The following is a 20,654-nucleotide window of genomic DNA, read 5'->3' on the forward strand; positions in this document are numbered from 1 at the left end:
GGCCGGAAGTAAGTTTTCCCAGGTAGGTAGTGAATAATGATTGCACCATAATTAGTTGTGAGGTACAAAGAAACTCGAAGTTTAGTTACTATAAAGCGGTTTTCTGCACTTTGAGATTTTAACTCATGTTAGGGAGGTCCTTAGCCCACTACATCGGTCAGACCGCCCCCGTAGAAACTCCCACCTCGTCATTGGCCAATGACCGAACGTCACAATCCAAAAGCTTCCTCTGATTGGCTCAGTCGGCAGTCGCTCAAAACAATTTCCCCTTGACAACAGAATCCACCCGGGTAGCAGCTGCGGCGGTCAATGTCACCATCCGTCTGGCAAGATGATCTTTCGAGAGATTCGGTGGAGCTTTCCCCATCAAATACATTAAGGTAACCGCTGTTGTGGACCCACTAAGATCGTAATCTAGTTTGTGTTTTTAGTAGAAGCAGGGTGGATCACGGGGAACGACCACTGCAAGTAGGTGCTAACAATTGACTCATTGAACGCCAAATCACTTAAAGTGATGCACTTTTAAAATTGTGTTTTCACACCGTGTGAAATCAATAATTTTTTTTCAGATGAATGTATAATCGCCCAGACATTTATGAACCATCTGTCGAGTTATGTTGCTGTTCAGATCTGTGATCTTGTCATCGCCTGGCACACGCACACTCTACTAATCTAATTGAGGATAACTGTGATTTACTAGCTAGCAGAGTTTGTCTCCGGCACCTGTTGCTTCCCGATGGGCTTCAAGTCTACTCCATAACCGTTTTCTTTATATTTTTGGAAACGAAACACAGAAAATATTTGAAAAAAAAACATGCATAAAAAATACCTTTTAAGTTTGCATGAGTTGATTATGCACAATTGTGCATGCTGTCTTCCACCTGTAACAACTTTAGAATACAATGGGATACTACGTAAACTCTAAAACAAAACAAAAGTCACTTTAGTCGCAGTCGGTTGGCTCCTCATCACAGATTTTGATAGTCATGTTTTTCTTTTTTTCTTTACAGCTCTATTGGGGAAATCACTTGGACGTCAGTGAAGAAGCTGCAACCACTAACATATTGCTGGTGTTGGACGGAATCCTCGTACCTCCAAAATCATTGCTTTTCAGGTGACCCCAAAACACCAAGTTTGTTCCATTATTACCATTAACATTGCAAACAAAGCAAGCCATTTTCAATACTTTAGACTGATCAATAATACTGGTCAACAGCAAATTTGAATCATTTGTATGTCCATAAATGTATTTTTTATGCCAATTATGGATTTATTTCCTTTTTTTTCTAGCACATTAGTTTTTGGGGAGATTTTTTTTTCAATTTTGGGATAAATTTTAAGTTTATCATGCTGGAATTTTATACAATCTGAATTTATGAATCAAATTCAAAACTTGAGCGTCATCACTCACTGTGCAGTTTGACAATGTGTCATATTTGCATTATGGATTCCACAAAGGGGCTTGCCCCTCTGTATAGTCTCCATTGTTGCACTGCTGAGCTCTCAATCCTTGTCAACTGTGCATCTCAATTAACACAACGGGGAGCTTTGTGTGAGGAGAACCTGCTGCATGTGTGTGTTTGCAAGAGCACTTTTGTGTCTATATTTACTCAAGTGCACTTATACAGCGTCTGAATGTGTGTGTGTGTTTCCTTTGCGCCCAGATGCATGCCTGTGGTGTGAAATGGTCAGAATGAGTGAAAACCTACACGGGCAAAAGACAGACAAATCCAATTGAGTCAGGAAAAGTAAATCCAAAATTGTTCAAATGGAACAGTGTGCCTAAAATGGAAACTGTGACTCATTTTTGATCCACAGCTGTGGTGGATGGGCTCTTGTGCTTTCCACTGTTCAAGTGTGTGAAGAGGCTGCTGATGCTAGCAGTGTGTTCAGCAGCAACGCGCAAACTCCCTCCGGGACTCTCAGACAAATCACCTGGTGAATGGACTCGTACTCGACTTCTTGGCTAATGAAGGGCAAGGGCGCACTATTTGTTTGCCGTCACGAGTGGTCATTGGAAATTTTAGCAGTTAGTCTAAAGATGTTCCAGAAGTCTAGGGCATATTTTGGCATTAAATATTTGGAAAAATGATTGTGCCCGAGACTTCTGGAACACCTTGGATTGCAGAATCCTTTATAATAAAGTTCAAAGTAATCTGCTGGATGCTCCACAATCACAAATTTGATTTCAAAATTTTAGAGAAATAAATCATAGACGAGGAACAACAAAATGTGCACATGAGATGCAGACATTATGGGGGTTGCCACTCGCTCATTCCATGACTTTGAGTGTGTGTGGCTTTAAAAGGTGAGTGACATGGGCTGTAGCAAATGAGATTATAAATTACTGTAGATTTTCACAACAGTTGATGGATGATTGACCAAATAAGGTCTGTTGCAGGATTGTTCAGTTTTAGCAGATGCATATGCTCTATTTGGGCCAATTTAATTGATTTAGTATTTTGATTTAGTTCATCATTACCTCCTCCTAAATGGCAAAATAGTTTTTGATTAGACCTCACCAAAATATCTTTTTTTTTTTTTTTTAAATTCCGGCCATGTCCATCAATTTCGTAAAATCTTAAGGTTGCATCAAGACTACTCCAATAAATAAACAGTCCACAGCTGCACTCGTAGCTCCTTCAAGTATGCTCATTTAACGTCTGTCCTAATGCGTTCTTTGTGTGCACTAATCCACCCACCTGTCGTATTTAACATAAAATTGCTCAGGTTAAATGCAGCGTTGCACAACGGCAAACATGGCGCTGTGTGCTCTTTTTCTTGACACACTCTCTAATGGTGGGCGCTCGGTCCTCAGCCTGACATAAAGACAAACACCCTTGCCAAGCAACCTGTTGTTTAGGAGCGATGAAGCACTGGACAATGTGGAGAATACGGCTCATCTGCATTCACTGGGGGTGTGGAGTGCTATTTGAAACCATTATTGCAAATGTGAATCCACTGTTTTTTTAGCTGCTTACACCAGCAACACAGTTGAATAGCGTCAATTCTTAAGAACATCTCATTTCCCCTTAGTACTCATGTGTTTACCTCTGGGGCGTTCGTTCTTTCAGTTCTTTATATTTACACGCACAAAAGGCCCGTATTCTCTATGCATGTTCTCGTCGGTGGCCCGAGATCAATGCTGAAATATTCATCCATGGTGTTTGATTGCACAGAGATTGCACATCTAAAAAAAGACCCTTTGATTTTGTGGCATAGTTGTAACATGGGGCTCATTTTAATATGGAGATGAATGAGTGAATGTCTCTTTGCCTTGTTTTTTTTTTTTTTTTTTTTTACATTAACATGTAGAGGACAGTAGGAAAAGACATAGTAATTTTTTTTTTTTCCCTACTAAATTTACGGTATTTTAAGTACAGTGGCATAAATTGACTATTTAAGCCCCACTAGTTTGCTGCCAGGATGCCAAAATTTTTAGAATACAGTCAAATGAGAGGTTGGCAAATGATAATTTTGAACCACAAACTGAGGTGACTGCAACCAGCAGAGGCGGCGGCGTTAACTGGGTGACAAACATGAAAAGTTGATCAGAACCAAACAATCAGAAGGTGAAACTGCAATCCCCATTTAAAATGTTCATCGTCACATGTTTCATTCATTAAATCTTTCCTTCTCTGAACTACTTCTCAATTTATCAGATCAGATCCATATAACAGGAAAAAAAAATGCTTAATGTTAAGAAATGACCGGCAATAGTTTGTGACTTATAATTTTAATCCTATGATGACTTTCCCCTAAAGGAGTGTGTAAACAAGAAGCGGATTAGTTGTGTCTTTTGTTTTGGCGCAAGAGAGTGATGAGGATGTGAGTCTTGTTTGTTCTGGCTCTCATAGCAACGTTAGCCTGCAGTGGACGTGCACGGACATGTCAACCACTTTCTTTTTTTGTTTGTTTTACACAGGAGGTGATCTGGATTGCTTACTAATATCATAAATGTCTGGAGTTCAATTTGAAATAATGACTTCTCAGTCTTCGATTTATTCCAGATTGTGGCAATCAATGTCTGCAACCCTGACACCATCATCTGTTTCTACCACTTTCCTACCCCCCCCCCCTCCGCCCCTCCACCCCTTCCCCCTCGCCCAGCCCCGCTAACCCTCCTCTTCAATCTGTGTTCTATTTAAACCTCGGACACTCAAATGAGCCCATTTTAAGCCACACTGACCTCCTGGAGTAAACGCCTCTATTGTGGATGACTCTCATAACGCTTCCTCTTCCCCATCACCAGCTTCTTCCTTCGCCCACGCATCCAAGGCTACGACTGACCGTCTTCCACAGACTCATCTTGAGATTCAACAAGTATAGCAATTCTTTCAAAGGGAAAAGTGCTGCAGTGGAGCTTTATTATTCTTGGTGTTTTTTTCTTTTTAAGGCATGACATTTGGATGAAGACACTGACATGAATCAGCTGCTAATGGCTCGTATAGCTGAAGGTAAGTGGTTTTTTTTTTTGGTACTGTATATAAACATTACTTGACTGTCTGTTATTTTTATTATATGTGTATGATGTTGGAGTGGAACTGCCTTGAAAGTCAAACAGAAGTTTGAATTTGTGCCATCAAAACATGTCACCAAATTTTGAGATTCTTAAGCTTTGTGAAAATCCAAAGTCCTATATGCATAAGTCTGTTTCTTTTCATGTAGCTGTATGTGTCTTTGAGTTCTGGGATGCCACCAAAGAAGCATAGTAGTGATGTCAAAGAAATAAAGTGTGATGATGGCCGTTCTTAAGCATTTTGTAGAAACGGTCCTGGCTACTTGTACGAGTGCCTGTAGTTGAAAGCGTAATGACTACTGACTAGCCTGAACATTTCCAGTCTAGTTGAGAACAAATTAACTTGACATTATTTCCATTTTTTTTTTCCAAGCATTATTTCTTAGAAAAAAAGTCAAATATCAATTTTTGAAATAAGAACTACTAGCCAACCATTGACTTGAAACATGTTGTGTTGGACTTTCGAGGTTCCACTGTATTGCTACTTTAGCAAGATGTATTGTAGTGTAGGGTTTTTTTTTTTTTTTTTTTTTTTTTTTCTTTTTTTTTTTTTTTTTTTGGGGCTGATTCCTGAAATTGAATAGCAATATTTTTACAGTCTCATTTTTGTATGAGCAATGTAGAACTTCTATAAGACGTTGCACGGAATACTCTTGAACAATACAATATAAACAATGTAACAGAATTTTTTTTTTTTCCTCATCACCAACTGCCATGAGGTAAACCCCCCCCTCTGCCCCTCCTCCACCCACCCAGGGCACCCGTTGGCAGGATGACTGCCGTCTGCCCCTCAGAAAGCAGCCCGGAGGGTGTCGAAGCAGGGGCCGGCGCCGCGGGAGTCGCAGGATGCAGCTCCGTTTCCGGGATCGACACCGGGGAGTCCATTGAAGACTCCGCGGGAAGTTCTGTTGGAGACCCAGCGGTCGTCCACCACGGCCAGAAATACACACGCTGCAGCACCCAGGACAGCTCCGACATCAACACAGATGACGAAGCCGCCAATGTCCGCCGGCTCACCCCGCTGGAGAGGCTCAACCTAGATATGTGCCAAGATGAGAGGCAAGGCTCAGATTTGTCTATTTTCCGCCCCTCTCTTGCTTTTTTTCACGACATTTGCGTTCTGTTTTATTTTTTGGTTTGACAACAGGGTGGTTCGTGAACTAACAGTAGGCAGAAGAATCAGCTTCTACAAAATCCGGGGCGAGATTGGCTGTGGAAATTTTTCCCATGTCAAGCTGGGAATTCATGCACTCACTAAAGGTAACTTGAGCCATTTACGGAGTTAACCTTTACTGTTTGCGAAACTGAAATCTCGCCAGTTACGTTGAAGTCATCCATGATTTGAGTTCAACTCCTATTTCTTGATTTTGCTATTTAAACTGAAGTTTTGTTATACTCTAACAATGATTTTTTTCTCGCATACAACAGTTTGCACAATTTGTAAGTTGGGAGTTTCACTGTAATTCTCAAAAGATAACGTCACTTACACTGCATAAGCCCGGCTCTTGCTGTCCTGGTAATGAACATGGAGCTGTAACGCTAACCAAAGGTTCCCTTTGCTGTCGTTCAACATAAATAAGTGATGGAGTCCCTCACAAGGGGATGATTGAGGTGCAACACTGAATTGATTGTCTGCTGACCTTTAACAATGATTAGAGATCTCCTCGTTTCCTAAGTGACATGACTCGCAAATCTAAAAACAGAAGATTGCTTTTTTTTTTTTTTTTTTTTAACTTTGTGTGTTGTGCTTGTTTGTTTTAACATTTTATGTATTTTATGCGCAAATTATTTGTTTGGTTTTAACAATAGGATGCATTCAGGTTAACCCACGCTGAATAATGCATATGGATCCACAATTAGATATCTCTGCACCGTTTTGTATATTCAATTACCTGAGGCCTTTTTTTACTCGTTTAAATAATTGAACAGTGCATTCATTTAAAAGTCTCTGTGGTGCGTTATTGACCATTTATTAATACAGCGTATTAGCATTTTGAAAGGGACTATGTTTTGATGGAGGGTGCACATTTTGATTGTTTTTGAGTGGGTCAGGCCAAATTAAGACGATCAGTAATATTTAACACAAAATTTGTGATTTTGATTGTCAATGGAAGAAATTGGATTGGCTGGTGTCCCAAATTATTTTCTTACCCCAAAATTCCCCTGCTTAACTTCCCTTCAAAATGTAATCAAAAGTTTTCAAAAAGTGTTTTTCCACTCTTCTCTCTTTGCAACCCCAGACAAAGTGGCCATCAAGATCCTTGACAAAACCAAGCTGGATCAAAAGACCCAGCGTCTGCTATCTAGAGAAATCTCCAGCATGGAGAAATTACATCACCCTAACATCATACGCCTCTATGAGGTTGGAGATTTTCACACTGTTTTGAATTGACCCATTCTTATCTTGAGTTATTCAGCATTGAAATATATCATGACACTGCCATCACCTTCTTTCCTTTTTCTAAATGCGAAGGTGGTAGAGACATTGTCACGGTTACACCTAGTGTTGGAGTACGCCGGTGGTGGCGAGCTCTACAGCAAAATCACCACAGAGGGCAAACTTTCAGACGCCGACAGCAAAATTGTTTTTGCTCAGATCCTGTCTGCTGTTAAACACATGGTTGGTATGATATGCAAAGAAAATCAAATAAAAAAAAAAAAAAGCACCCTAAACAAGGAAGTGGTAGGAAATAAATATATTTTATTATATTAAATAAATATTATTTATATAAAGGTGTATTTCACAAACAGTAGGAACATTTGTGCAACATTATGGGAACATTTAAGAGGCAATGTACTTACGCATTTAGTTATATTCAATAGTTAAAAAGTGAATATCTTTCATTATTCATTCATTATTTTTCATGTACATTTAATACCTTTTAAAATGTTGCCACCTGCTGTGGAGTGAAAATTACATGACGTGCTGAGGGTTCAGGTAACAACCTAGAATATGAAGGTCACATGACCAAACCCAGAAAACAGGTGAAAACATTTCTGTAATGTATGAATAATTTCCCACCACCTCTTTGCCATTCTAGTCTGCTCTCCACTTTGTCCCATTCTAGTTGGCGTGTGTCCTCATTGTCTGAACATTGATGTTAATGTTTCATCTACTGGGTGTTTTTTTGTTTTTTTGCCTATAGCATGAAAACAATATAATTCATCGTGACCTGAAGGCAGAAAACGTCTTCTACACCAGCAGTTCTTGCGTCAAGGTGGGCGACTTCGGCTTCAGCACCATGAGCCGTCGCGACGAAACGCTCAACACGTTCTGCGGCTCTCCGCCTTACGCTGCCCCAGAGCTCTTCCGGGATGAAAACTACGTGGGTGTCTTTGTGGACATCTGGGCCCTGGGAGTGATGCTGTTCTTCATGGTGACGGGGACCATGCCATTCAGGGCGGATACGGTGGCTAAACTGAAGAGGTGCATCCTAGAAGGTGCCTTCACGTTGCCCTCCTGGCTACCGGACGCATGCCAGAAGCTGATCCGAGCGATCCTCCAACCCTTGCCGGCAGATCGCTGTTCTGTGGAACAGGTGATGAACAGTGACTGGATGCATCATGTTGACTTCCCACGGCCCTTGGAGCCTTTCAAACTGGAGCCATCTTACCTTGTGGAGAATGATCCATCTGAGCTGGCGGTGGAGGAGATGGAAGTAGTCACAGCTCTAGGGACACTCGGCATCACTTCAGAACACATTCTGAACAACCAGGGAAAGGACTGCAGGAGTTCCATCACAGGCGTGTACAGAATCTTGCTGCATGGTGCTCACAAGAGACGCGCTCTTGAGAGTATACAGACAGCTACGCAGGCAGCTGAACCAAAAGCGACTAAAACTAAAAAGGAGCGTCTAAAAGTCTACCGCAGTTTACGGCACACTTCCAAACTCTGTGTGATTCTGTGATGATAATGCTAGATTGAATTTTATAAACAGTACTGTACACATTAGGCAAAACAGAATTTTGGTTTGAAAAAATGTGACTTTAAAGTCCAGCATTAGGCCATCATGGTATTTGTAAAATGAAATCTGGCATTTATTTTCATATTATTCATTTAGTAAGTGAAATTAGTCTCTGTGAGAATGTTGTTGATTGAATTATATTTTGACACAGATTTGAGGTAATCCACAAGATTTGGAAAAGTGATTTCCTAAAAGATTTGTGGTCATTTTGGACGGGTGAATGTGGTTTACACTTGACTTTTGGCATGATGTAGCACAAAGCATCCCATTATAAGAATCAAATCACTGTAGAGTGCACAAAGTCTTGCATGCACGTACATGTGTTGTCTTCAGGATAAGCTTTGCATTTGCAATGTCTTTAGGCTTGATTGCCTTCTTGCCTGATGTATCTCTATGAGATGTTCAGCAGGTTATTGGCCTGCTTAGAAAAGCCAATAAATGATTTCTTAATTTATTTTGAGTCTACTTTTCGACACACTCTGTTTATCACTTATAATACGTAAATAAGTTTACATTTCTTTGCGTTCCTGTTGATTTTTTTTTTATCTTGAACTTTAATTTTTAGATTTTCCCCCAAACCTAATAAATTCGGAAAGTGCGTGTGAAACTTCATTTCCCACAATGCACCGTGTAAGGGCTGCAGAAGAAGTAATACGTAGCACTTCCGCCTTGAGACGGTGACGCATTTTTTGCCTCGTTGGAAGGCGTATTCCACAGAAACCGGAAACGTCGTGGGCAGACCGCATCGGTTGAACATACAGACGAGGAGGAAAAACACAAAAGACGGCGAAACTCGGATACTCTCATTCGAGTGGCATTTTACCTTCTGTGGTAAGAAAATTAATTCCCATACGAACAGTTTGCCGCAAGTTTCATTACATTAACGTGTATTGTGCTATTCAAGCTAATACTAAGCTTCAGTATTTTGAAGATACTGAGCTAGCATGTCCGCCGTATGCTGCAATCGAAGCACGTTTTTATAATGGAAGTTTTTACTAAAAGCACACAAAAGATGCGTGTCATTGATCATCTTGATCTGATTCTACTCTCACTGGGTATTGTATCAATATACTTATCAATATACAATACTCCTGTTTTTGTTTGGCCTGGGAGTGGTCAGTCACATTGCCCGTCGACCGCAGCCTCACAATCAAATTCCAACATGAAAAGCGTTCAGGCTTTAACTCGTAGGATTTTACTGCATGTTAAGATGAAAGTCGCCTTTGTGTTGACATTGCAAGCATATCACGTGAGGGGGCGGGGTACACTAGAAGATGAGGTCATGTTGCGCGAGTGATGCAACATGCACATGGGAAAGTCTGGAAACCTTTGACACCTCACATGACTGATAAAGTCTTGTTTTTCTGTTTGTCTACCTGGCTGTCTTTTGTGACATAACCTCAAGGTGGTGTTTTGATTTTTTATATATATATATATATATATATATATATATATCTATTGCAGATGGCAATCACAGAGGACCAAGCAAACATGGATGGAGTAGACCTGCTTGGTCTGCAGTTAGATGACGGATTAGTTGGATCATCTGAGGACCAGCTCTTTGCTTACGTCAGTACGCTCATGGATTCGTGGCACTCCAATCAGGATGTAAGGCTTCCATGTCTTTTTCATGTCATGAAATGATAAGATATGGATAAAATCTAAATGAGAAATGTTATATTCATATACTTCTATGATCCAATTCATTTATTGATCAAAGTAATTGATTTGTTTGAAATGTTTGTTTTGTCCCTGATGAGGAACCCAAAGCAAATGTCATTTTTTGTGATGCTGGAAAGAGACTGCCTACTAATGTGCAATAAGATTATATAAATATTAATTACAATTACGAATTAATTTTACCAAGCAGATAATTTAATGCTCATTAATTCTAGCAGTACCTACAAAACGCCACCAGGTGACAGTATAATTCTGCAAACACATTACTCTTCCCTCTCTTCCTCAAAAGTATAATTGTGTTTATGTATTTTTTGTCGTTAGTCTATCATATTTACACAGCAATTAGATTAGGTTGCAAAGCAACTCTGAAGTGAACCATTTGACTCCTTTGTAGTTTTTTTTTTTAAATTATAGCCGTAAATTATTGGATAATCAGGCTTGTTTCAACTCACGCAATTGACTAACAAATATATATTACTGTGCGAGTCAGAAAATCTGCAGAGGAGCGATGTAAATTTGTAAGGTCTCAATTGTATAAGTTTGTAATGGACCCGTCTTTCCTGCCCAGGTGCTCAGCTTGTTCCAAGAAGAGGACATTATAGAGAGACACTTTCCCTCCACTTCCCCATTAGGCAGCGATAGCGGCATCTCCGACTACAGCGGCAGCGCCGACCGCATGGAAAATGGCACCCTCGTGGGTTGCCTGAGCCCAGAGGGCGGCGACACCGACCTCTCTCACAGTCCCACCTACTCCAACCCAAGCCCGACGTGCTCCGAACCTGTCTTAGTTGCTGAGGAGCTACAAGAAGAGAACCCGGAGGCCTTGACGGTCCAGGCGGATCACAGCTACTCTTTGCTCAGGGGTAGATGTGAAGACACGGATGTCTTGCAAAGTGTGTGGGCAGAGAAGCTTGACACGGATGTCTTCATTGATCTGGGTATGTGTCAAGAGTCCTTTTAATACTGTTGATTGACGAGTGCAAATTTACCAGACCCCGGCAGCAATAATATCACTGAAATCAAAGACAACTGTATGAAAGCTGATGCGATTGAGACCTGTCTCAACTCTTTGTAGCTCGTCTCACTGACATACTGAATACATATTTAGCTCTTAGGTTAAATCTCTTCACATTGTGCCTGCAGATAATTTGGTGACTGAGGAAAGGGAAGATGACTTTGCCAGTGACTATGCCAGCGATCTGCCTTGTACGCTTGCCATTGAGGAATCGACGCTGGACGCAATGCAGTGCGACAACATGGATCAGGTCAGTTCATTCAGATCATTATTACCATTGTTTGCCATCATCCCAAAATGCAAAGAAGACTATTTGCAAAAACTATTGTGACTTTTTTATAGTTCCAGTTCAAGGAAATTGTGCTCTCAGAGGAGGAGAAACGGATTTTGGCCAAAGAGGGCGCCACTATTCCCACCCATATGCCTCTTACAAAGGTAACCTCAGTTAGTGGAGAATTATAATAGCGAGTAAGGAGAGAGAGGGAATTTCAAGTCAACTTTGTAGAATTTTAGAAACATTTTAGATTTTTTTTTTAAATTTGTGACAAATACATGTTTTTCAAAAAAAGTATTTGTAATGACCCATATTTTCATTATTTAAAAAAAAAAAAATCAAGATACATTTGTTTATTTTTACTTTTTTTATTCAAACAAAACGTAATGTCTTTAACCAAGCCTGAACTGCTGAATATTTTAATTGGGCAAGAATCACGCCACTTACGCATCACTGACATGTGAGATGGTCACATTCCTCAGAGCCACGGCCATAGAGAGAAACAGACCAAGCTCATGTTGATATTCTAGTTTTACCGGCATGGGTCTTGTTTTTGACAGACTTAATGATGTGTTTGTCGGACTAGCACATGGAATAATTTACATGAGATGCCTCCATGGCATCAAACGTTTTTATTCAGTTAAATAAGTGATTTATACGGCGTTGCACCATGCACATAACAGGAGTTCAACTTTTCACATGTAGAATGTGTGTTAATGGTGTGGTGATGTCATCATGCCGTTGTTGCGTACGCAGGCAGAAGAGAGGACTCTGAAGAGGGTCCGGAGGAAGATTCGCAACAAGCAGTCGGCTCAGGACAGCCGCAAGAAGAAGAAAGTCTACGTAGACGGCTTAGAGAGCAGGTGTGACAAATTTCTTGTACATTACAATGCAAGCCAGACTGAAAGCAATGAAGGGCACACTTGCAAGTGGGTTGTTATTTGTTTTACAGCCAGCTCACTCTTTCGTCTCCATTCAAATGCAGAAACTTCTCATTACTCTCTAGTATCTCTCAGAACACTCACTTACCGGAGGAGGAGGTCATTAATACGTAAATCACATCCTGCGAATTAAAGACAATCGGGAAGGGCGCTGAAATCTTCTGCTGTCATCCCTCCTCAGGGTGGCCGTCTGCACCGCGCACAACGTGGAGCTGCAGAAGAAAGTCCAATTGCTCCAGAAACAGAACATGTAAGAACACTTGATGATGCTTTGACTCACGTTCACACAAAATAACACACGCTACTTCTATTTTCTTTCTCACAGGTCTTTAATCGAGCAGCTGAGGAAATTGCAGGCCATTGTGAAGATGTCCACCTTGAAGGGCACCACGGCCAGCACGTGTGTCATGGTGAGAGGACGTCCTTTGTGTTATGAAAAGAATGACTTTCCTTTTTTTTCACGCAGCGTGCTTTCTGCCCTTTAGGTGTTCCTGCTCTCCTTCTGCCTCATCGTCTTCCCATCGGTCAACCCCTTTGGCAGCAACACGGACAAGAAGGAACTCTACCTTCCCTCTTCCAGTAAGCACTCTTGAACTGCACCGGCCTTATATTATGCTTTTATTAGGCTCATAAAATAAACACAGCAGGAGGATTGAAAACAATGAGAATTGCAAATCGTGGCCGTTTGATGAGAAGCTCGCTGTGATTAAGACTTTTTAACACCGTGTTTTTATTTTTTGTGTGTGTGGCTATTTAACATGTGTTTACCACAAGAGCCCAACAAACAGAAACGGGCTTTGTTTTGAGGGCGACAAAAAATGAGCCACTCATCATTATTTAATTTTTGTGTTTTCTGGAGCAAATTCTGCTTCCAAGGTTTGGTTTTTTGAGGGGGATGAATAAACCAAACATGCAAGTTCACCTATTTTAAATATCAAAGAAAACACTTTTAAATATCAACCTCTTCTACTGGTGTCATTTACCTTATTTGATTTTGCTTACATTTGTAATTATATTTTCTAGGGATGAGTAAACATCCAATACATTCAATTTTGACGGGTGATAACTATAAGCACAACTGAATGTTTTTGTTGAAGAAACACACAACAGGAGATGTATTATAGCAACTCTCCAAATGATCGAATCATGCAGTAGATGAAGATGAGTTACCGGACAGATAACTTAGTCCCTTAGTATTTCAATCATGCAAATTTGCATTTCAAGTATAATCAGTGAGACTGAGCAACGAAATCGAGATTTGTATCCAATGACTCCCACCTCATGATTCCACTCCTTTTGATCAAAGTTGCCAAAGCCCAAGTTAGTGATTGACAGAGACATGTGATTTTCCCACTCTGATATGCACACAAAACCAGGAAGTGCCATCAGAGGAGGCAAGGGGGAGGCATCATGAAAAGGGGAAAAACAAATTCAATTGTTTTTATTATAAACGTCAGCGCCTCCCCAGTCATGAACCTCACCGCACGTCACTGCGCAAAACAGATCATGACGGACAATTGTAAATGTTCACAAAACTTAGCCACGAATCGGTGGGGGGTCTATTGTAGTCAGTTTTTCATTGTGCGTCATTTCTGCACAAACCTAACTGATGTGCAATAGAAAAACAAAATAGTTTTCTGAACAAAGAAAAAGAAAACTTCTGTTGAATTCAACAGACGCCAATTCTTAGTCATGTGTTATGATTTAAATGCTCTATTCAACTTTCTTCTGTTGTTTTTGCGTTCACAATTGCAGTCATCTCCCGAACGTTGCGCTCGCTGCCGTCAGAGAGCACCGACGCCTTGGCTTACCTGGAACCCGAAGACGACGAGGCGGATCTTCTTCACCTGCTGCCTCAAGCCGAGCTGGAGATAGTCGACCTCACCTTTGCGGGCGGGAAAAATAATCACACCCCCGACTACCAGCGCGTGGAACAGCCTGACTCGGAGACGGCCATCAACGGTAACTCTTCAGCGGACTACCCCACCGCCCCGCAGGTAGCGGAAGTGGCTCCGGGGTTGGGCGGTGGGGCTGGTGGCTTACAAGAAGGCTCCTTAGATTCCGTAGTGGTGGCTGCTGTCGCGTATGAGGTCCCTGGGACCAAGGGGAACTGGATAGACCGGAACCCTCCATCCGTTATATTACAGCAGCACCGTTCCGATGAGATGTAGCGCGGTTGCATCCACAAGTATCAACTTTGGCTGTTCCACTGTATTTTTAAAAAAAGAAAGGGAAACGTCTGGTCATCCTAACAGCCTTCTGATTACTACTGTTACTTTATTTGCACTTTTTTTAAAAAAGAATTAATGATGTTGCAATGGGCAAAAAGGACATGCTCCGTCAAGAGGATATTAAAATACAAGCATGTATTTGAAAAGGCCCCCCAACAAACTAAAACTAATAGTTATTGTATGGATTCCACGCAGTAGTAGATTAGCTTCCATCATTCATCGCTTGATAGAAGAGTAGGCTGCTTGTTTAAAATGATTTGAATCCGTTGCATCATAAAGCCATTGCAGGACATTTGGCCATGTACATAGATGACTTATTAAGTGTTTCCCTTGCAACAAGGGTTTCCGTTGTTTTGTGTCAATGATCTCCCGAATCCCTACGATACTCTTTTGTTAAGATAAGGAGCGATTCTTTTTATATACCTGTCCAAATTGTGCAAACTATAATGTTGCACAGAAAAATGTTGTGCAGTTAACTAGAGCTGAAAAGTGTAATGAGCTGTTTTGTCAGTGAGGCATTTTTAGTGTATTTCTATGTTACTATAAATGGTAATGGCATATGCTCTGTATTATGACCAGTTGAGATTTTAGATGTTAAGAGGGGAAAGGCACTGATTAAAGAATAATGAAATGTCAATAGGCTGAACTGATTGTAGCTTTTCTGTACATTGGACCTCTTTACGTATATGTTAATAAAGTTTTTATGCATCAAAACAATTCTCTCGTCATTTATTGAACTTCATAAACTTTCCCATTCCGTGTAGCCTGAATAATCAACACACACCACTCATATATGGTCTCTCCCAACCCAGCAATTCTTTCAAATGACAACTTTTTTCTGAGCAGACTTAGGAGGAAAAATAAGTCACATTTCACTCTGCATGATGTCATGATAACAGAGAGAGACATGCAGCAATTGGCCATTTGATGAATTAAGAAATGGAAAAATATTCCCTTTTTACTTGTCACATTCACGCAGCTGCACAGTCCCGTGCTGGGCAAACAATTTGTAATGCATTAGACATGACATCAGCCCTTTTTGAAGGGGGAAGTAGCTGCAGGTGACTCATCACCAGTCCAATGACTCATGATTACGAAGCAACAAGCCCGGACTAGTTTGTGTAGAGGAAAGGTCACAATTTCAACGGCCTGAAGGTGGCGATGTTAGTCCACTCAAAACTGCATAAAGGAATACAGTCCATGCAATCATAACGTGGGATGATAAAGGTGCTTAAAAATGCATTCATGCATATGTCCTCATTGACAATTGACAATGCATGCATATGTTTTTAAAACTAAAGAGATAGGCCATGTGGTAAAATAAACATGGGGTAAAATAAATGATAACATACGTAAAAACCTTTGTTTTTTACTTTATTCAATTATAATTAATTAACCTATGATAAATTGAATACAGCTACTTTTGTATTCTATGTATATAAATATTTTTCTAGAATAATTTAGGTATTCCAGTTTGATTTGTTATTTATTTCAATGGCTATAAGTCAACAACAGTGAAGTACACAAAACGGCTAATGGAGGTCCAAAATTAATGTAAAAAAAAAAAAAAGAGAGAGAGAAAATTAAGACATCTAAAGAAAAATCTGTCTGGAGTTTTTTTTCCCCCCTGAACAAACATTGTTATAAGGAAGTCTTTGCCCTAATCCGGAAATAAGTAAGCGTCGTTATCATTCGCCAGGTAGAGCATGAAAACGAGGCATGCCAATGTGCAACGTTCATATGCATTTCAAAGATGCTTGTTTGTTCAACGTCTGTTGGTTTACAGGGGTTTTTATGAAAGTTACTATTCATAGTCTCTTAATTCCCCGAGCTGGGAAAGTCCTGCACTTTGGATAAGGTTGCACTGAGGTCACCTCGGAACCTTTCCCTGCATGCATTCTAAATTTCAACAAGTCTTGGGAAAAGAGCATTCAATGCATGACACTTATATACCCCCCCCCCCCCCCCCCCCACTAAGAAAACACGACCAAAGGTCATTACACGAAAGAAACACTTGACTGTTTAGGTTTTTCTTGTGTGAGGTTGTGCAAGTGGAGTGATAAAAACATTTCTTGAAAACCTATCAAGACGCAAAACGTAAACATGTTTTGCAATTTTTTGGAATTTCCCATTAAGTGACAACGCGGCACTTTTGATCGATTGAACTGGGCGAGCGCACAACAAAAAGTTCAAACCCCAACAGTCCCTTTTAACCCTGTTTTTTTGTACACTGTGGTTGTGTTGACAAAGAAAAAAGGAGGTGGGGGTGATTTCTTGAAAGTTCGTAATCCTTCCCCGCGTGGGCTTGTCAACAAACCTTGAGCAGTAAATGCCGGTGAGGAAGGGCGGGGGAGAGCAGAGGGGGGGACTTTTGCTTTGCTCCTGACCGGCTTGCTGTGAACCAATCCGGGCGAAGCGTGAGCGGAAAGGACCGCCCCTTGCCGAGAAACCACGCCGAGCTCACTATAAAATCTCTCTCTGCTCATTCTGAGCTCAGAATAAAGCCAGAGAAAAAGAACAGCAAAGACCATATTGGAATACACGCTCCTCACTTGCCTTTTTTTTTTGCCTCACGATCACGGGTGGATTATAACTATGACTCTTGAGGAGATTCGAGGACAGGAAAGCACAATGGACCAAAACGAAAGGTGAGTCTTGGAACGCATACTGAATGCACGCTCGGTGTTATTTTGTGGATGCGCGCAGTTGTCTAATGTGTTTTATTTCTCGTGGCATAGGGTGCAAAGTGCAGGCACAGCATTGGAAGAATTGCTGCTCGCCGCTAAGAAGCAAGACTACCTGACAGTCGGCGTGTACGAGTCGGCAAAAGTCATGAATGTGTGAGTATTTTTTTTTTTTTACGCAGGAATTTTATTTTTTTTTGCGCATAAATTGCCATGCAAGTTCTAACTGTCCTCCCCCTTCCTCCAACAGTGACCCGGACAGCGTCGCTTTCTGCGTGCTTGCCACCGATGAGGAGCATGCGTGCGACATCGCCTTGCAAATTCATTTCACGCTCATCCAAGCCTTCTGCTTCGATAATGACATCAACGTGGTACGCGTCACCGATATCGAGCGCCTCGCCGATCTGGTGGGCGCATACGAAGGTGGCGAGCCTAAGGACGCCCACTGCATCCTAGTCACGGTAAGCGCTTGGCTCTTGACTCACTCTAAATTTAGTTGACGGTAGAAAATACAATGAGAAGCTCACCGGCAGGCTGATGACGTCACTTAGCTGTGACTCACAATCCAACATGCTAATGCTGCAGTAATTAGTTTCATAAAATGCTTCTAATGTCTTTTAGGTCATAGCCTCTTGCTGTTTTAATGAATTTATTTACATTTTCCACCTTTTTTTTCCCCCCATTCCAGAGCCCCAGTGCCAATCCATGGAAAGATCCCGCTCTGGATAAACTGAGTCTCTTCTGCGAGCAGAGCCGCAGCATGTGTGACTGGGTTCCCACCATCACCTTCCCTGAACGCTGAGTCAGCCATTCTCCCCCAAATCCCTTGAAGATGCATCGACGATGATGATAGAAAAAAAAGAAAGTCAAGGCTTCACTCGAGGGTGTTAGAGCCTTTCTGCCTCCCGTTTGTCTGGATTAGTGGGCTGCGTGGCCGGGATGGAAACTCACCATGACATTCCTTCCCCTCGTGCCCGATCTCTGCTACCACGTGCAGGGGAAAGCAGCCTTCCAGTCAGTTCATTGTGGGTCAGGACGTTGTGGATTATACCCTGAGGGGAGAGAGCCAGTGAAGGGGGGGGGAGTGGCTCGGCGGTGTGCCGTGAGGACACCACGACGGACACTCGGGGGAGGCGTTGCCAGAGCGATGACGGCCCACTCGATGATTAGTGAGAAGATGTCGGCGGCGCGTGGGCACGACTGCATCAGACTGTGCAGAGGTGGATGTGAGAATGCGGAGCTCATCAGATGGGAGTGATGCTGATCCGAGAAGAGAGTGGCTGAAAAAAAGAAAGAAAGAAAGAAAGAAAGACTGGACTTTTTCTTCAAGTGCAAACATTCATAGCAAAAGACTTGATTTGTGCTGCACTTTAATGACATTTTTCTCAACTTTGATGAGTTATTACTTTCTTGGAAATTGTGCAATCAAAGCAATGCAACATTCATTTGAATTTGCACACATTTTGTTCATGATCTGTGAATAAATACTTGAAACCAAATGACTGCTTGAAGAATTCTTTAGCCTTTTGCTTTGGGCGTCTTAACAAAAGGTAACAACAACAACGGCTATTCAAAAGCTAGCATGCAAAAGTTCACCGGCAGGCAAAAGCAAGTTGGTCATTCTTAGTCATGCAACATGACTAACTAAGGTGTGATGTCTATTTGAGCAAAAAAAAACTGCAATCCACATCAACGTGTATTCTAGAGTCATGCAGACGTTATGCGAAACCTCCTGGGAAGACAACACCAAGTTGCTCATTAATAGTCCTGCAAAAAGATTAATTAAGGAAACCCCTATTAGGGCAAGACTCATTATTGATATGCGGATTGATGGTTTTCTAAAGAGCAATTATGCAAATTGAGGTGTGGAGTATGCTAGAGCGAATACTTATTCAACTGTATTTAAAAAAAACAGGTTGCAAAAGTTGACAATCAACAAATGCTGTGATATAATTAGTTCTGCTAAAATACCAAGCCGTAATGGAAGCGTGGTGGGGGAAAAAGACTAATTGATGTGTGGCGTCTATTAGAGCAGAGTAAACTTGTTGAAATACTTTGGAGTGTATTCCAGTCAGACAATGCAAAGCTTCTCAGGAAGTTGGTCGTGACTAGTTCTGTGGAACCATTAATTGAGGCGGGGCGTGTATTAGACTCGAGAAGGCATACAGCGAAGTGTAGTCATTCAAAGAGCATGTAAAACTTCACTGGTAGCATCAGGTAAGACATATTTGAAGAAATACAACATGAGGGTATTTACAAGATGGCCACACAGATATTATGTAGAAGATTGCTAGCAACCAAAAGAAAAAATGTTTTGCACACAGAATAGCACCCAGCTCCGTATTTCCTTCTCACTTATCAAGTGACAGTTTCGGATGGTTTTTGCTTGAGTCTGAAGAGTCTGAAAGTTGGCGTGGCATTCTTCCTCTTTTGCCACTTAAAAAAAAAAAAACTGTGTGATTGTAGAAGCGTGATGGATCATGAGTTACAACAAGCCCAATGTGCTTTTAGTGCTGACTTGGCAGTTTGCAGAGTGGAAATGTTGCAAGTCATGCTGGAGCCCAACCTCGACCCCGAGTAGCTTTCTGCACAATTAGGGTTGTTTACAATCGATTGCAAAAGCAAATACAACCCCCAAATTTTTTTTCTTCTTTGTCTATGTGACAATGCCAATTTGGAGCCTGGAAACACAAAGCTTGACCAGTATCGGAGATTGTCATTGCGGGACTACTTCTCTTGTTGTTGTTGAGCCCTTTGTTCTGCCCTTTCCCCTTTTTCTCCATCTTGCCTTTGTCACCAGCGGCTTGCGCACTCACAGCTCACTTGATTATCTTAAACATAAAATGCAATCGATAGTTTGGCTTTTGAACGACTCAATGTTTCAGGTGCCTCAAGATAACTTGTCCCGTTGTAAATAAAATAGACTTGACTTGGCCTTAAAGACAGTTCTTCAACCAATAATGCTATTGTGTCTGCAGCTGCTTTTGGTTAAAGTGCATTTTTAGCATGTAGTTGTCATTAAATGCATACTCAGAAGAGCCACTAGAAGCCTTTGTGTATTTAGTTGAGATCTTGTGCACCCAAGTGGAAAATGTCTATCTGGACTGTCTTTTAAGCTTGTTTGCATTTCCACAAGGCCTTCAAATCACTGGCGACCGTGCAAAACATCCTATATCCAAAGTAGGGCATCTTTTTTATCCACAAATCTATTGATCAATCCACCTGTGTGGGTGTAATGTTTTTTTTTTTTAGAGATTATCGACCAATTCGAACAGTGGTGGTCAAAAACCAAAATTCAAACGCTTAAGGCATTGCAGTATATACAAATACTTTGCAAATCAATTT

At 41.2% G+C, this 20,654-nt stretch overlaps 3 protein-coding genes across 9 annotated transcripts; all 3 read left to right on the plus strand.

The window, feature by feature from the left end:
- The first annotated feature begins 185 nt into the window (after positions 1 to 185).
- nim1ka (NIM1 serine/threonine protein kinase a) lies at positions 186 to 8,938 on the plus strand. Of its 5 annotated transcripts, XM_085910342.1 has the most exons (10): positions 186 to 468; positions 1,011 to 1,114; positions 1,819 to 1,938; positions 4,253 to 4,323; positions 4,397 to 4,457; positions 5,276 to 5,578; positions 5,667 to 5,779; positions 6,760 to 6,881; positions 6,993 to 7,139; positions 7,666 to 8,938. In XM_085910342.1, the coding sequence occupies exons 6-10, from the start codon at positions 5,292 to 5,294 to the stop codon at positions 8,425 to 8,427; spliced, it is 1,431 nt and encodes a 476-aa protein (XP_085766468.1). In that variant the 5' UTR covers positions 186 to 468; positions 1,011 to 1,114; positions 1,819 to 1,938; positions 4,253 to 4,323; positions 4,397 to 4,457; positions 5,276 to 5,291; the 3' UTR covers positions 8,428 to 8,938. The 5 variants fall into 5 exon arrangements, with proteins under 5 accessions (XP_085766468.1, XP_085766467.1, XP_085766465.1 ...); XM_085910341.1 differs by lacking the exon at positions 1,819 to 1,938 and having other exon boundaries at positions 1,011 to 1,132; XM_085910339.1 differs by lacking the exon at positions 1,819 to 1,938.
- Positions 8,939 to 9,146: 208 nt separating this feature from the next.
- On the plus strand, positions 9,147 to 15,342 carry creb3l3l (cAMP responsive element binding protein 3-like 3 like). 3 transcript variants are annotated; one of them, XM_085910337.1, is made up of 11 exons: positions 9,147 to 9,315; positions 9,949 to 10,092; positions 10,733 to 11,102; positions 11,308 to 11,429; positions 11,522 to 11,614; positions 12,210 to 12,316; positions 12,406 to 12,493; positions 12,576 to 12,644; positions 12,720 to 12,804; positions 12,880 to 12,973; positions 14,150 to 14,446. In XM_085910337.1, exons 2-11 carry the CDS (start codon positions 9,949 to 9,951, stop codon positions 14,298 to 14,300), a joined length of 1,323 nt encoding a protein of 440 aa, XP_085766463.1. In that variant the 5' UTR covers positions 9,147 to 9,315; the 3' UTR covers positions 14,301 to 14,446. The 3 variants fall into 3 exon arrangements, with proteins under 3 accessions (XP_085766463.1, XP_085766464.1, XP_085766462.1); XM_085910338.1 differs by having other exon boundaries at positions 12,460 to 12,493; XM_085910336.1 differs by lacking the exon at positions 12,406 to 12,493 and having other exon boundaries at positions 14,150 to 15,342.
- A 1,793-nt stretch (positions 15,343 to 17,135) lies between these two features.
- Positions 17,136 to 18,808, plus strand: gadd45ga (growth arrest and DNA-damage-inducible, gamma a). The gene is made up of 4 exons (XM_085909691.1): positions 17,136 to 17,273; positions 17,364 to 17,465; positions 17,560 to 17,770; positions 17,998 to 18,808. Exons 1-4 carry the CDS (start codon positions 17,221 to 17,223, stop codon positions 18,109 to 18,111), a joined length of 480 nt encoding a protein of 159 aa, XP_085765817.1. The 5' UTR covers positions 17,136 to 17,220; the 3' UTR covers positions 18,112 to 18,808.
- Positions 18,809 to 20,654: the final 1,846 nt, after the last annotated feature.

The sequence above is a fragment of the Syngnathus leptorhynchus genome, chromosome 4 (genome assembly GCF_054491065.1).
Source record: "Syngnathus leptorhynchus isolate UIUO chromosome 4, UIUO_Slep, whole genome shotgun sequence".
Classification (NCBI taxonomy): Eukaryota; Metazoa; Chordata; class Actinopteri; order Syngnathiformes; family Syngnathidae; genus Syngnathus; species Syngnathus leptorhynchus.